Here is a 16,753-nt window from a genome sequence, read left to right as displayed (position 1 = left end):
GGTGAATTAGGGCAGAGGCAGGGAAAGGAACTTGTGAACCACTAGAGTATTCCTTTGTTATAATGGATTTTCTGCAAGAACCTGCCATGTTAGTTTTACACCAGCGTTCATAGAACACGGTCTCTGCCTTTAAGTAGATTAGAGTCTAAGAAGGAACATAGTGTTGGGGAGGAAAAATAATTTTCTCTCTACCTTCTGAGTTCTTAGCTGGAACGTACCCAAAAGAAAAACAAGTTTTTTGACATGCATATTTTATATATATGTGAGAGATACCCAGGGAATTAGTAAATCTCGAAGAGGTGGCTTAGAACTCTGGTTTATATAGCATCTTCCGTAAGGAACAGTAAATTTTTGCAGAAATGACTAGATAGACAAAGGCAAAGGACTGTAAGTCTCTAGGGAGAGCAAATTCTGGAAAGGTAAATAAATGGAAGTTTGTTATGTAGATTCCTCTGTTGGCATCTCAGGCTAATAAGGGTCCAAAGTTATCTTTGTGAGCCTCAGTGTCTTACTCCTGTAATCCCAGCACTTTGGGAGGCCGGAGTTGGAAGATTGCTTGAGGCCAGGAGTTCAAGACCAGGCTGGGCAGCATATTGAGACCCTGTCTCTGCAAAATTAAAATAAATTTAACAAAATAAACTTGTTTTTTGTGATCAACCTTGGTCCCTCCTGGTAGAAAGGGAGGAGGAAAACCTTTACCTTTATAAATTTATGTCTTGCTTTGATGCAGATATAAGAGGGCAGAGAGCTTTTTTAATCTGCTGATTCTCAATTAGCTTCAGCTCAAAATAATCTTTATGCTAAAGAGGCATATTTTGGGTTGGCATGCCTGATCTCCTGCAGTAGTTATCACCCTCACTTTGAATTCTTTCATAATTACTTGTGTATTTTAAGTGGTCAGTCTGTTATTTGGATCCACAAGTATACATCTTATTTAAGGTACTTAGAGTGATGTAAGTACTCTTTTATTTTTCTTACTACTTTCCATTATAGTCTAAGTTATTAATGGTAGGTAGGAGCCATGCCTTTTGATCTACAGGACCCAGTATATAGTAAATACTCAATGTTAGATTTCTTTCTTTCTCGGTTGAGACAGCTCTTGTTCTGTCACCCAGGCTGGAGTGCAGTGGCGCAGTTACAACTCACTGCAGTCTCAGCGTCCGGGACTCCAGCGATCCTTGGCCTCAGCATTCTGAGTAGCTGGCACCCCATGTGTGTCACTGTGCCCAGCTAATTTTCTTATTTTTTATAGAGACAAGGTCTCACTTTGTTACCCAGAATGGTCTCAGACTCCTGGCCTCAAACAACCCTCCTGCCTCGGCTTCCACAGGTGCTGGGATTACAGGTGTGAGCCACTGTGCCCAGCCTGGATTTCCTGATGCAGAGACAAAACAGTTAACCTTGAGAATTAGAACACCTATAATTGACTTATGTACAAAGAATAGGGAGGAACAAACAGGAAAGAGAACTGCTTGATGGAATGTGGTAAGAATTTAGAGGAGATAACATTTAAACCAAACAGGAAGGGGATGAGTAGCACTCAGGTAGGAGGAACCAAGAGGACTCCCTGCGCAGACTCTATGTGATATTTAAAGGTGTAGACACAGGGAGAATCTTAGTGTGCTGCAGTCAGCCAGAAGAATTTTGGTGATGTCCATTATTGATGCGGTTTATTATCATCTTTATCTTTATACATTTTTATTCTATTCATTTTGTTTATAGGTAGAATAGAGTGTGAGGTACATAACAGGATGTGGAATCAGGACTGTAGTGGTTAAAAGTAAATAAAATAAAAAAGCAGATATAAAATAGAACCACGTTGTCCGGCTGGGTGACAGAAGTGGAAGGCCAGCTGGCCATCGTGATATGTTCTTATAGCGTAGCATTATCCTGGAGAGTTCACTACAGTACAGGGTCTGGCCCTCAATTTTACAGGGCCAGGCAGTATATCATAGGGGTTAAAAGCAAAGTTGGGAGCCAGACTGCCTTTACAGTCCTTGCCCTATCTTTAATTGCTGTGTGACCTTACTCAAATTGCTTAACTGTTCTGTGCCTCAGTTGCTAATTCAAAGATGGAAATACTTGGACTTATCACATGAGATTGTTAGGTTATAAAGATGAGGTAAGTTATCTTGTGGAAAGTACTTGATACCTGACACATAAAAGGTGATATATAAGTATTTTATTGTTGTTGGTGCAGAAATCTAATTCTTCAGTTTACCAATGTAGCTCAGTCTTTCAGGGCATACTCTTGCTGTATGTTGGACAGTAATATATAAAAATTATAATATCCAGTACTATTCACATGTGCTGGAATGACTAAAATTAAAAAGGTACTTTCAATTGTGGACTGGGATGTGGCATAGTAGGAACTCCGGTGCACTGCTGTGGGAATGTACAGTGCTGCAGCCACTTTGGAAAACTGTCTGGTACATTTGGCTGTCTGTTATGAGCACAGCCCTCCCCAGGACCTAGCAGTCCTGCTTCTGGGTAGTTCCTCACCAGAGATGCATATGTAGGTGCACTGGAAGAGTGTGTAAGAATCCTGTAGGCAAAACCTAGAAAGAAGCAAAATGTCTATCGATAGTAAAATGGATGAACAGATTACAGTGTCATAGTATTTTAAAGCAGTAAGAATAAACCAATTGTTGCTACACACAGCATCGATGAATCTCACATAATACTTAATGAAGGAAAAATGGCACAAAATCGTAGATATTCTGATTTCATTTATGTAAAGTTCAAAGCAGGCAAAACTCATTGATGGTGCTGAGAGTCAGGATGGTGGTTACTTTCGTGGGAAGATGGTGATTCAGAGGGAACAAGGGCAGCTTTTGGCAACTGTTGATGTTCCATTTCTGGATCTGAGCATTGGTTACTTTTTTACTCCTGCTGTGTAGCTTGGTTGTACTCAGTTGGTGAGAATTCACAAAGCTGTGTACTTAGGATTTGTACCTTTTTATGACTTATTTTTTGCTTGAATAAAAAGTTTAAAAATATGACCAATGTGTGAGTTAAGAGAATTGATAAGACTAAATAGACCGGATGCTCTCATTTAGAACAGAATAACACATCTTCCTTCAAGCAGATCTGTTATTAGACCACGTCATCATCTGACAGTTTCTCAGTAAGTCTAAAAGCAGAGCAGAGAATAATCTTAATGCAAATATTATAAAACTCTGATAGCCTGTTCTTCACATTTTCCCTGTATAGAAGCCTCTGCACTTTGAATTACATGTGCCTTTTGGTGGGCCAGGAACCATTTCCCCTTTACAGTGGGACTAAAGACACTTGGCCTCTCTCATCTGGCCCATCATTCAAAGAGGGGCTGTTTGTTGTTCTTCTCAAGGAAGAGCCCTTGGAAGAGTGAATGTATCAGTATAAATCCATGACTAATGAAACGCTCACCCCGTGCCAGGCACTGGGAACACAGTGGTAGACAGGCAGATGAAGCCCCTGTTCTCGTGGAGACTCAGTTCTGCTGGGAGACATATTGGGTTAATACATTAATACTTAATGTATTACATTAAGTAATACATATTGGGTATTGATGAAAGTCAGCTTCCAGACTCTTGCTGAGCATGGCTACAAACGGTGTAAGAAACAATCAACAAATAAACAAAAAAATCTTAGAAGGCATGGAAGCTAAAATGGTTAAAAAATAATAATAACTGGGCCAACAGCTTGTAGGAAAATGAAAATGAAAGGCAATTTTCCTCTGAATCACATAGTATGAAAAATGACTCGTGTGACTATTTCCTCAACTGTCTTAAGAATGGCACATAACTAGTATCATTCTAGATACAGAGGAAAGACATTAATTCATTTTATACACAGTGGATGTCTTAGGACATCAGGTTTCATTCTCTGATGGAACCCTGGTGAGAAAGACTGCTATGAGCTTCTGCCAGTTTCTAAAGAAGGTAGGTGAGAATGTGAACTGAGTCTTAAAAGAAACCCAGAGCCCGGAGAAGTTTTAAAAAATGGGCCTTAAGGGTCCACCCCATTTAGTTGAAGGGACTGATAAATCCCCTTTGCTGTGGAATGGATCCCAGAGAAGCTATACTTCCAGAGAACACACTGATACTCAGCTTCCAATCATAGCAGTCCTTGTGGGACTAAGGTTAACCTAGACTTGCCAATTCTATTCCGGAGAAATATAGCAACACAGTCCTGAAATTATTTTTTTCATGTGTAATTGCTGATATTCAATAAAAAATTATAGACATAGAAGAAGGTACTATAAGAAAAAACTAAGGAAAAGTACAGAAGTTGACACAGTGGACTCAGATAGCAAATATTAACTATACTCAACTATAAAAAAGAATTAAAAAATAAATTTGATGATTTAAACTGAACTGGAATGTATAGAAAAATAGACATTTTGTAACTGAAAAGAACTACATGGATAGGTTCAGTAGCAGATTAGACAGAGCTGGAGAAAGAACTGATGTGCTAGAAGTGAGATCAGCGAAGCAGGAAGAGACTGGACCACGTGGAAAGGACCCTGAGCACAAAGTCTCTCATGGCCACCTTGCTCGTTTAAAGCCCAGAGGTTCCACGTGGTCTAGTGCCTGCACCTCTCTCCCAGCTCGCTCCACTTCTTGTCTTACTCTATTCCTGCTGCTATAGCAAAATGATAATATTAATAAACTATAATAATTAGATGTAATTAGATACCTTAGATGGATAATTTATGGAAGAAATGTATTCTCACATTTTTGGAGGCTGTGTAGTCCAAGATCAAGACACCTACAGATTAAATGGTGGAGGCTTGCTCTCTGATTCATAGATGGTGCCTCTTGCAGCGTCCTCACAGGGCAGAAGGACGAAATGGATGGCAGGGACTGGAGGGTCAGGCAGCTCTCTGAAGCCAGTTCATGAGAGTAGAGCCTGCATGTCTTAAGCACTTTCCAAGAGGCCCAACTTCTTAATTCCACCGCAATGGACATTAAGTTTCAACATAAATGTTGGAAGTACACAAACATGCAAACCACAGCACTCCTCTGCCTCATGGTCTTTGTGCTTGCTGTTCATTCTATCTGAAATACTCTCCCGCTAGTCCCCTAAAATCTGTGTGACCAGCTCCCTTACGGCTTTCACATTTGTGTTCAAAGTCTCTTGTCTGAAAGGACTTCTCTGGACATAGTGTCTAAAATCTCAAACCTCCCCAACACTCTCATTGTCTTATATACCATATATTTTGATTGGTTTTGTTTCTCTGCTTCCCCATGAGGACAAAGATTTTCGTTTTGTTTTGTTGGTGATGGATGCTATGTCCCCAGTGTGCAGCACAGTGCCTGACACATAGTCGGCATTCAGCAACATCTGCTTCCCAGGATAGATGGAAAGATGCCCATAAAAATCTGTAGCATGATGCAAGGTTAATATGGACCCAATGAAATTTAGTTATTCCCCCTTTTTCCTATCTTTGTGGAATTTCTGGTTTAATTTCATTTTCTTTAATTTTTTTATTTACAGTTAGTTTTCCCTTCACTTGTTTGTAGGATTTCTGACTTAACTTCATTGTTACTTTGTTTTTCTGTCAGTGTATTTTTCAGCACCTTGACAAATTAAACAAATGAAATTCTATCTCAGTTGGATATGAATTAAGAGAAGAGATCCTATGAATGATTGACACAGACGTATTTTAAAAGGCTGTATTCAGATGTGGATAGAATGGCAACTAATCTTGGTCAGTCATTACCTAAAATCCAAAGTAGTTAATACAAGTATTTGCAGGATGGAAATGTAGACATCACATTTTAGAGAAAGTTTTAAGAATTCATCTTATTGTATAAAAGTCAAATACCTGGATAGCTTTGATTTTTCTCTGGTCTGAAAGCTTGAGAGGGTTAAAAGGAATAGGTCTTTAGCTAAAACAAAACTACGTTTATTAGGTATGAACTGTGCCAAAAAATTTTCATAAGTATTTTTTGGCTAATCTTCCCACAACCATTGGTTACAACCAGGAGGTATATTATGATTACCATTTTGCAAATTTTTAAATTGGGATTCAGAGAGATTAGTGACTTCCCCAAAGCCACACAGCTAGTAAGTAGCGGATCTGGAATTTGAACGTAGTCATCAGACTCCAAAGACTGATGCAAAGAAGTTGTATTAGTCTAGAAGTCACATAATATTTTCATGACAGCCCTAAACAACTGGGCATGTGATTTAATTCTTGAATGATGACTTATTTAAATGATAGAAGAAAGATTCTTATTTAGAATCGTTAATATGGTAATTTTTATCTTTAGTTGACTTTGTGATGTGGTCATAGTCTAATTATAATTAATGAGTCTCAGAGGTGACACTACATCAACCCGGATACTGTTAACGCAGAACCCCAGTGAAAACTGAATTTCTGAAAAGACTGTTTTCAGTTAATGTTTGTTTTTTAAACTCAATCAAATTATAAGACTAAGCTTTTAGCACTGTTTTATATGAAAACTTTTTCCATGTTGAAGTGACCAGTTGTCCCAGTTAAAGTGAGATGTCAGATAGCGTAATTACATTCTTTTAAAACGACTCAAAACTGAAACAATATTTTAAAAATCACTTTTGTAAATTCATCTGTTCATTTAAAATGATCTTTCCCAGGTTTACATGTGATTTTACTTGGAATAGAAATAAAACTAAATAGGTCATACTGTTTCCTTTACCCTGGAAAATCTCTTCTTTTAAAAGCAAGATTTCTCTGGTGTTTGGCCATGTGTGGGTTTGAGTTTTCTAGGTCAGGAATGACAAATGAAGAATCTCCACCTGTGTAAGAACACATCTTCCCTTCCTGTAGCCTGGCATCCGCCAAGCAGACAGCTCACCACTGCCAGCTCAGTGCCGTTTCTAAGCTAAAAAGTCAGACTTGATGAATAAGCAAGTCTTTTTAATGAGGCAAACATTATTTATGTTTACAATACTAATTTCTCATCCATGTTTGTTCAGCTTTTAATAATGTTCTGATTTCAAAAGTAGAATACAGAGTTCCATAGGCAATTTTCTGCTGAGGACAGGGAATCTAAGACTGATACTTAATGTTTGACAGAAAATGATATAGGTGAGTTCTTGTCATCAAATTTAACAGTATTGTAATACTGCATTTTATTATACAGTATCTCCTCAAGTTGCATTTTTCTTAGAGAAGCACTTAACTACATTTCCTGCCACTTGTCATTAATTAGTTCTTTTTGTCATTTGTTCAACAAACATGACCACATGCCTCCTATGTGCTAGACACTGGGAATACAAGAGAAAAGGCCTGCTTTTTACCCTTAAGGACCTTACAGACTTACTAGTCTGTAACTGTATGCAAAGAAATAATTACAGGAGCTGTGAATATACAAGTTATTAGTTATCATGGACGCAGGAAGGAGAGAAGGATAATTCAGCTTGGAGTCTTCTTGTTGGCTCACCAAAAAGGTGATGTCAGAGGAAACAGCCCGTGCAGAGGAATTGCGGGTGAAACGACACACCTGCTGCAGGGTCATCGCGCAGGTGCTGAAGCACACAGCACCACGCAGCAGTGGCAGGCACCTCCCTGGGTGAGTTGCTGAGGGCAGGACTATGAGAGGCTTAGGAATTTGTTATTTATCTTGTATCTTTATTGATTAGTTAATCTCCCCCTATTGTTCTCAGGACAGAGGAGTGCGGAGTGGAGATTTTAAGCAGGCAGGGAAGCAGTACAAGTGAGGATTTGCATTCTAGGTGTATAATTTTGGAGGAATGTTTAGATAAGGAAGCATTAGAAATCTAGGATCAGCTAGGGTCTCTGACTAGTCCAGTTGAGGAATTCTGAATGATTCTGATGAATCTAATAATTCTGAATGAAATGATTCACATTAGGAATGTAGAGGAAGGGGGGATGGGTGTGAGAGAGATTTAGGGAGATTAAAAATAGACTCATTGGCTAGTTGGATGACAATGGGATGGTAAAGCAGAAAGCATTGATTTTTCTCCAGATGTTAGTGCCTTCCTAGTTGTGTGTGGACTGATGGATTCTCACCACAGTATTAGAGATCTCTTGTATCTCCTGCACTGCCTTGCTCACAAGTGCATGGCCTGATTTTTAAAGTGCAAGGAAAGGGATAAAACATCTTTGCAGTATATTTTGACAACATAGGGGTGCGGTATGTATGTATTTGAGATAAGGTCTTGCTTGGTCATCCAGACTGGAATGCAGTGGCGTGGTCTTGGCCCTGCACGGCCTTGGTCTGCAGCCTCCGCCTCCCGGGCTCAGGTAGTCCTTCCACAATAGCCTCTCGAGGAGCTGGGAATACAGATGCCCACCACCATGCCTGGCTAAGTTTTGTATTTTTTTAGTGGAGACAAGATTTCTCCATGTTGCCTAGGCTGGTCTCAAACTCCTGGACTCAAACAATCCACCCACCTCAGCCTTCCAAAGTGCTAGGATTAGTAGAGGAGCTTTATGAAGCTTCTTCCAGAGGAAATTCCTTAGGTTGCTTGTAACTTTATACTGCCAGGTTTCCTCACTTTTGGTCATCTGATGAATGGCTGGAGGCTCTGGAGATCTATGGACCAGCTGAGGAAAATTCAGGAAAGAGGTGAGAGGAGTAAACAGAGAAGAATTTGGCCTGCTTTGCCTCTAGAGGCAATCCAGCAATGTAATGAACATCTTTTAAGTCGTCATTATGTTCCAGGCACTGTTGCTACTCTGTGCCTAGTGTGATAGCGTGAAAGAATTAATAAGATACAATCCATATTCAGAAAGGTAGGTGAGGCAAAAAGCAAGGCATATCCTATGCAGCCCAGTAATGGAAGTATATATATTAGGTCCATTGTTGGCATAACAAAGGTGTCATAGACGGTTTTCATGGGATTGAGAAGTTATAACAGAATTGGAAACTCTCATTTAAACTTCACCTTGAAAAATTCACTAGACAGAGAGGGCAGGCCAGAGACTCATAGGAAACAGCACATGAACTAGAAATAGTCACTGCATGGGAGGCACAGGACACATTGCAGAAAAAGGAGTCTGACATGTAGACTGGGGCTTGTCACAATGGGGTTCTCTAGGAGCAAATACGGAAATGGGAAAAATTACACAAAATTTCAAATATAAAGAAAACCTTTCAGCATATCTGAGCAGTGCCAGCAGTGAAGTTTAGTGAGTTCCTCATCCCAGGTCTTGGTAAGCTTTTCAAGAGTAGATTCTAAGCTTAGATGTGTGCTTGATCTAAATCTTGGACATCCCCTTCTATACTTTGATTCCACTCAATTGTCTGTTGAGTCATAGCAAATAATGCATTCACTATTTTTTAAATTTCTATCTTAGCCTCAGAAACATCTACTGAAGAATTTTATAATACAAAACTATGTAAATAAGAAAAAATGAGCAACCGGTGGTTCAGAACACTGGAAGAAGATGGGAGCGTTAGGGAAAAAAGGGAGGCCTGCTAAACCCTCAGATCACCCAGTCCTCAGACAAAAAAAAATCTTAAGGTTTAGAGGCTCTTACCCAGCTCCACTACTCTCTACTCTTCCTCATTTTAATCATTTGCTGAATCATTTGTTTATTGGTTAATCCCCCTTCACTGTTGTTCTCAGCCAGTGACCTCATCTCCTTCCTTGTGGTAAAAATAGTAGATGTTCAACAAGAATTTCTTGTGCTCTCTGCCTGGAGACTTAGGCACTGATTTGCAGTCACACTCAGCTTTTCCTCCTTTTCTCCTGTTGCACTCTGCTTCATGCTTCCCTATGTGTTTCAAGCGTTGTCCACTGAACAAATAATACTCGTCATAATGGAAGTACAAAATATTCACCACCGTGGCCAAATCAAACTGCGAAATCCTCCTGAATGAAATCTTGTGAAAATTACAAATTTAGTCTCTTAATATCTTCAGTATAAAAATATCAAAGTCAGTAATTCAAAGACCTAAACAATTTGAAAATTCAAATAAATTGCTAGTATTGTAATATCTGACAGAATAATTGTGTAAGGAATGAGTGTCATAACCGTAGGATTAAAACAGTATACTGCTTAATATTTTATTTTTTATAATTCTAATCATTTACAATCTTGAGTCTTCAAATAAGCACAGAAATAGAATTATTTATTTGAAGAAGCATATTCTTTTCAAACTAACATTACTAAATAAACCATGATCTTTCATTTTGCCAAACTGTATGCACAATGCAGTGACCTAGTTTGCAAGTTTCAACCTTCATCTTCACCCTTTCTGTTTCATGCCCACACATCAAGAGATATTTCATAAACACAACATGAATGATGTCATCCAAATTCAAATCCTTATTCCTTAACTTGGTCCTTCGTGAGCTAATGTTTAATTTTCTGGGTCTCCTCTTCCATTTGCACCATACAGAGGAACCATAACAAGCTATTTGATTCCTTGAATGAGTTTAGTTCTTGTCTTCCTGTACCTTCATTGTTTTGCACCTGCTGTTCATTGTGCCTGATATTAATTTTTAATCACTATTTTAATGGCATCTTCTACTTTCTGTGCTTTGAAACTAATTTCTAGCATTGATACACCTGGGAAATTTTCTTCCACTTTCTCTTTCCTCACTGGGGTGGTCTATCCCACCTCAGTTGGTCTATCCTACCACAAGTTGACTTGTAGAATTATAGTTGTCTCTTTAGTTGTCTGTCATCTGTCTCCCACTACACCTCATGTCATCCTACTTACTAGACTCCTTTCCAACCATGGTGTCTAGCAGAGTGCCAGAAATGGCATGGATACTAAGTGATGAAGGTTTAATTTGATACAAATTTTCCTTCCATTAGGAGCTTCCAGCTTCTTTTAATTCATAAGAATTATTTGTAATGTCTGCATTTTGCTACTTATCTAATAACCAAAATCATCTCAAAGTATTTGTTTGTTGTCTGATAGCTTTCTCTTCCTTGATTAATTATTGGAAGATCATAGTGGAATTAGTAATCTACCTTTAGCTACTATGAAGAACACTGGCTTGCAAATTGTGTTATAATCATATTCATGACTTCTATTTTTCCTCTGCCTCCATTTAATGACTATCACTTTATATTATACATTGTCATCAAAGTACAAAGCATACAGCTTTTTGACAAATATTCAGTTGCTCTTTTCTAAAAAAAATTTTTTTAAATATTAGTGATCATATGTAAATAAATTATGTCTTACTCCTACAAAGACAGCACCATTCCTTCATATTCACATTTGTTTTACAAAGTTGAAAACTTTATGGTACCACACTACTTTGATTACTGTAGCTTTATAGTAAATTTTGACCAGGGAAGACTTATGGTCTATCCTGAAGAATGTTTCATGTGCAGTGGAGAAGAATGTATATTCTGCTTTTTTTGAGTAGAGTGCTCTATAAATGTCTGTTAGGTATAATTAATTGTATTGTTGTTCAAATGTTTTTTTTTTTTTCTTTTTTGGCCTTCTTTCTAGGTATTCTACTTATTACTGAAAGTGTGTTGATGAAGTACCCAACTATTATTGTTGAATTTTCTATTTCTCCGTTTCATTCTGGTAGTTTTGCTTCGTGTATTTTGAAGCTCTAGTGTTACGTGTATGTTTATATATATGCATACATGTTTATAATTATTTTACCTTCTTGATGGATTGATCTTTTATCATTTTCAAAATGTCGTTTTCTCTAATAACAATTTTGTCTTAAAGTCTTTTTTGTCTAATGTTAGTATTATAGCTACTCTAGCACTTTTAGTTACTATTTTCGTGGAATATCTTCTTCCATACTTTTCCTTTCAACCTGTTTTTATGTTTGAACCTAAAGTGTGTCTCTTGTAGACAGCATGTGGTTGGATCATTTTTTCCATGATGCTAATTTCTGCCTTTTAATATGTGTGTTTAATCCTTTTACACTTAATGTAATTACTGATAATGTAGGATTTATACCTGCCATCTTGCCATTTGTTTTCTACATGTTTTAGGTCTTTTCTTGTACCTTACTACATTCTTTTGTGTTAAATGTTTTCTTTTTATTCACTGCACTATTTTATTTGTTGTTTCTTTTCTACATTTTATTTTAAATTATTTATATTGCTTTCTCAGAATTAAACCAACACAAAATGCTCTTTAATAGCTCCATTCTCTCCACTCATTTTTGTCTTATTACTGTCATACAAATTACATCTTTATACATTGCGTACCCATCAACATGGATTTATACTTATTTCTTCATGTATTTGTCTTTTAAATCAGATAGAAGGAAAAGAGTTACAAATTTTAAAAAAAGTTTATACTATCTTTTATATTTACTTAAGGATTTACCAGTGTTCTTTTGTTGTTGTGGTGGTGGTGGTTTGTTTTTTTTTTAATGTGGAGTCAAATGAGCTTTGTCTTAATTTCTCCTTCATTTTTGAAGGATAGCTTTGCTGGATGGAGAAATTTTAGTTGACAATCTTTTTTTTTTTTTTTTTCTTGTTAATATGACTTCCTGTTGTCTTCTGGCCTTTATGGTTTTGTTAGAAATCAGCTGCTAATATTATAAAATCTCTTGAATGTGATAAGTTGCTTCTCTCTTTCTACTTTCAAGATTCTTTATCTCTGTCTTTCAGCAGTTTGACAATAACCATGTCTACATTTGGGTCTTTGACTTTATCCTTTCTGGAGATTATTGAGCTTCTTGGATGTGTACAGTACAGTTTTTCATTAATTTTTGGAAGTTTTCAGCCATTGTTTCTCAAAATAATCTACTCCTATTTTTCTTTTGGGTCTCTCAGTATGTATATGCTCATATATGTTCATACTTTTGATGCTGTCCCATAGATCTCTGATACTCTGTTCATTCATCTGTTTTTCTCTTCCTCAGACTGGATTTTCTCAACTCATCCATCTTCAAGATAACTAACTTTTTTCTTCATCCTAGTTCTATCTGCTGATGAGCTTCTAAAATGAGTATTTTACTTTAGTTATTGTACTTGCAACTTAAGAATTTATCTTGGTTATTTTTTATGTTTTCTATATCTATATTAATATTATTTGTTTGATGAGACACTGTTCTTATACTTTAGTTGGTTAGAAAGGCTTTTATTTAATTCCTTGACTACACAACTATCCCCTGTGTATACCAAAATCCACACATAATCAAGTTTCATAATCAGCCCTGCAGAATATATATATTTGAAAAGTTGGTTTTCCATGTATATGAGTTTCACATTCTATGAATACTGTATTTTTTAGTTGGAAAAAAACCTGCACTAAATGAACCCACACAATTCAAATATGTGTTGTTCAAGTGTCAACTGTATTGAAAATAACCAAATTAAAGTCTTTGTCTAGTAAGTACAATGTCTCAGCTTCCTCAGGGACTGTTTGTATTGACTGCTTTTTTTCTTGTGTAGGGACATACTTCTGTGGATTTTTTTGCATGTCTCAATTTGTTGTTGTTGTTGAAAACTGAACATTTAATGTGTAAACTCTGGAGATCAATTGTTTCCAGGGTTTCTTGTTTGTTTTTGTTATTTGTTTAGTGACTTTTCTAAACTAATCTTATAAAGTCTCTCTTTCTTGTGTGTTGCTATTGAAGTCTCCTCTGAGTTAGTTTACTAGTCAGCTAATGATTGGGCAGAGATTTTAGTAAATGCCTGGAAACTTTCTAATCTTTGCCAAGGGTCTCTGGGTGCGTATTGGGACTCATGCTTAACCTCAAGGTCAGCCAGAAGAGAGAGCTCAGAGCTCTATCAGGTCTTTCCTGGGCATGGATGTGGCACTGTGAATGGTCCCGGCCTTCTAGATTGCCAGGAATAATTCAGAGCTTTACAAGGCCTGTTTTGAACACCTCATTCCCTACTTTTCTTTTGAAAGTTTTTGATTAGCCCATTGTTTGCTCAGTTTTTCTTCACTACCTCAGGCAACAGAAATGTCAAACAATTGCCTCTTAAGTATTTTCTTCAGATACCCTGAGGAAAAAGGCATTTTGCAAAGGGTGAAGTCTGAGTCAGGTCAAATGAAGACAGTGCTCTAGGAATGGGGTTTTGTCAGAACTCCAGCCTTATTCTGCCCCCTCTAGCGGCATCCAGACTCCTGGTGATTGTGGCTGTTGGTTTTCAAGGTTCCTGCAGAGTTGGGGAGTGGGGTATGGGAATAAAACAAGTTAGAAGAGCGCAAAGCTCACTGTTCTTACCGGGATTCAGCCATTTAAAAAAAAAAGAAAAAAGACATTTTCTAGATCTCTGCAATCTTTTGGTTAATTTCCAGGGTTCTGAAAATGGCGATTCTAACCATTTTTACCAATTGCTCTTTCTTGGCTTTTGTAGAGAGAATGTGTGGAGGTTCTTCACCGTTTTCACTAAAGTCCCTCCTATATTTTTCTTTACACTATAAGTAGACATATAATTAAATGCCAGCTGAATTAATGGAAATTCACTAAAAGCAGAATGCTTCTTTCTTTTAGAAACTTCTCTGAATGTTTTGTACTTCTCCTATTATGTTTTAGGACTATGATGATGGATATGGCACTGCTTATGATGAACAGAGTTATGATTCCTATGATAACAGCTATAGCACCCCAGCCCAAAGGTAAGAGTCAGTCTTTATTACCAGACCCCACAGCAGAAATCATTCCCTTCCACATTCATATATTCTGGGAGAAGTATGGCAGTCAGCTAGAGAGGTTAATTTGGCTTGCCCTGTTTTTGTATGTGTTTAAATGGAGAAGCCATATCTGTTCTAGCAACCAGCTTGTATTACCCTACCCAAGTTTACCGTAATGTTAGAGAAATCAGGCTTGGGAAATAAAAACTGAAATTTTAGTCTAAAAATTTGACGTAAATGTTCAGGATATTTTGAGGAGGAATAATGGCCTCAAAGTCTGTGATTATTTAGTGTTAAGGCCCAAAATTACATTGGAACTGTGTAAGTATCCCACACTGTCAGTGCCTGGAGAAGAAACTATCAAAAGTTTTGTTTCCTATTCATAGAACATTTCAATTTCTAAGTAGCAACTCTCCTGTTTTCTAACAACTTCATACTCCTACCTGTGAATAATGACTTAGCTGTAATTTATTTTCCAAAGAAATATTTACCCACAAATAAGTAAATGTTACCAGAGGCAAAACAGAGCTTCATATTACCTCTTCTGTTAATATTACCTTGATGTTCATTGATACATAAAATTAGTGTTTTTTCTGTTGAGAATGCTGTCCTAAATATGTGGAAAACTTTTGCTTTATGTTTTAAATTCTAAGTGGAAGATAAAGGTAGACATATACACAAAACAAAATATTGTCTTTAGAGTGATTCTGAAGCATAAGAAAATATGGACTAGGAGGTGATTTTGATGAAACACAAATTCACTTTTGAACTTGTCCGGTGCCAGTCAAGCTTTGAACACATAGGTTCTCTTATTTGTTAACTCTGGTCCTGATAGATAGGGATATAAAAAAAACTTTTTGTTTTTGCTCATACCAAATTTTATTCTTCTATAACTTGTAAGTATTCAGTAGCCTTCGAACTTTGACTCTCAACTGGTCTTTGTTGGTGGAAGTATATCGTATTTGTACCCTTTAGTGTGTTGAGGGTAGACCTAACACTTACGGAGCCCAGTGACTGGCATGTGGTAAGTGCTTGATAAGACTTTGTATACACCGTCTCATTTAAGTATCCCAGCAACTTTATGAAGTATATTTTTCAGTTGTTTTCAATTGTATACATGAAGAAAAGGGGCACAGAATTAAGTAATTTGCCAGAAATCACACAGTAAGTGGAAAGATGAAATTCTAAGTCAGATATTCTAAGTCAAAGATTTGTACCCTTTATAAATAAGTCCTTCTCAGATTTTGTTTAAAAACATAAATATCCACAGATATTTCAATATGTAGTCTAAATATCCTAGCAAAGCAAGTCTCCCATCCCCACATTTGCTGAGTGAATACTGTATTCCTGGCACTGTTTCCGTAAATTTTATAAGGCCTTACAGTCTAGATTGTTTGAACAGATCCGTCCTGACAACAGTACTCTAAAGCTGATAGTATTGCTGTAGATGAGGAGATCAGATAACCAAGAGTTTCTGGTGCTTGCTTGTGACCAAACAGCTGATAAAATGGTAACAGGTGTGTGACTGCCAAGTGCATATTCTTAACCCTGGTACATTTGTGTGAGAGGCTCACTGCTCATTTCTGTTAGTTCTGTTCCCATATCTGTTATGGGATTTATATACAGTTATGCGTCATTTAACGACTGAGATATGATCTGAGAAATGTGTCTTTAGGCAATTTTGTCATTGTGTGAACATCATAGAGTGTACTTACACACCTGCATGATATAGCCTGCTACACATCTGGGCTGTGTGGTCTACCTGCACAGCATGTTACTGTAGTGAATACTGCAGGCAATGGACATACAATGGTATTTCTGTATCTAAACATGTGTAAACATAGAAAAACTTCAGTAAAAATATGGTATAAAAGATAAAAAGTGGTATACCCATACAGGGCACTTACCATGAATGCAGCTTGAAGGACTGGAAGTTGCTCTTGGGTGAGTCAGTGAGTGAGTGGTGAGTGAATGTGAAGAAGGCCTAGGACATTGCCGTGCACCACTGCAGGCTTTATAAACACTGAACACTTAGGCTACACTCAGTTTATTAAAAAGTCTTTTTCTTTCTTCAATAATAAATTAACCTTAGTTCCTGCAACTTCTTTGCATTATAAACTTGCAGTTTTTTATTAATTTTTGACTCTTGTAATAATACTTAGCTTAAAACACAAATACATTGTACAGCTGTACAAATGTATTTCCTTTATTCGTATCCTTTTCTATATACTTTT

The 16,753-nt window shown here is 37.1% G+C and overlaps 1 protein-coding gene across 6 annotated transcripts in view; it reads left to right on the top strand.

The window, feature by feature from the left end:
* KHDRBS3 (KH RNA binding domain containing, signal transduction associated 3) overlaps positions 1-16,753 on the top strand; it is a 200,792-nt gene that overhangs the window by 136,508 nt on the left and 47,531 nt on the right. For all 6 annotated transcript variants that reach the window (XR_001883777.1, XR_001883778.1, XR_001883779.1 and 3 more), the window contains exon 7: positions 14,422-14,504. Coding sequence is in view for 2 of the 6 variants with exons in the window: in XM_017863819.1 (XP_017719308.1) it covers positions 14,422-14,504 (83 nt within the window). In the remaining 4 variants the exon portion in view is untranslated. The remainder of the gene's footprint in view (positions 1-14,421; positions 14,505-16,753) is intronic.

This window comes from Rhinopithecus bieti, unplaced genomic scaffold (genome assembly GCF_001698545.2).
Source record: "Rhinopithecus bieti isolate Rb0 unplaced genomic scaffold, ASM169854v2 scaffold_72501, whole genome shotgun sequence".
Taxonomy (NCBI): Eukaryota; Metazoa; Chordata; class Mammalia; order Primates; family Cercopithecidae; genus Rhinopithecus; species Rhinopithecus bieti.
This window is presented reverse-complemented; position numbering and strand designations above follow the sequence as displayed.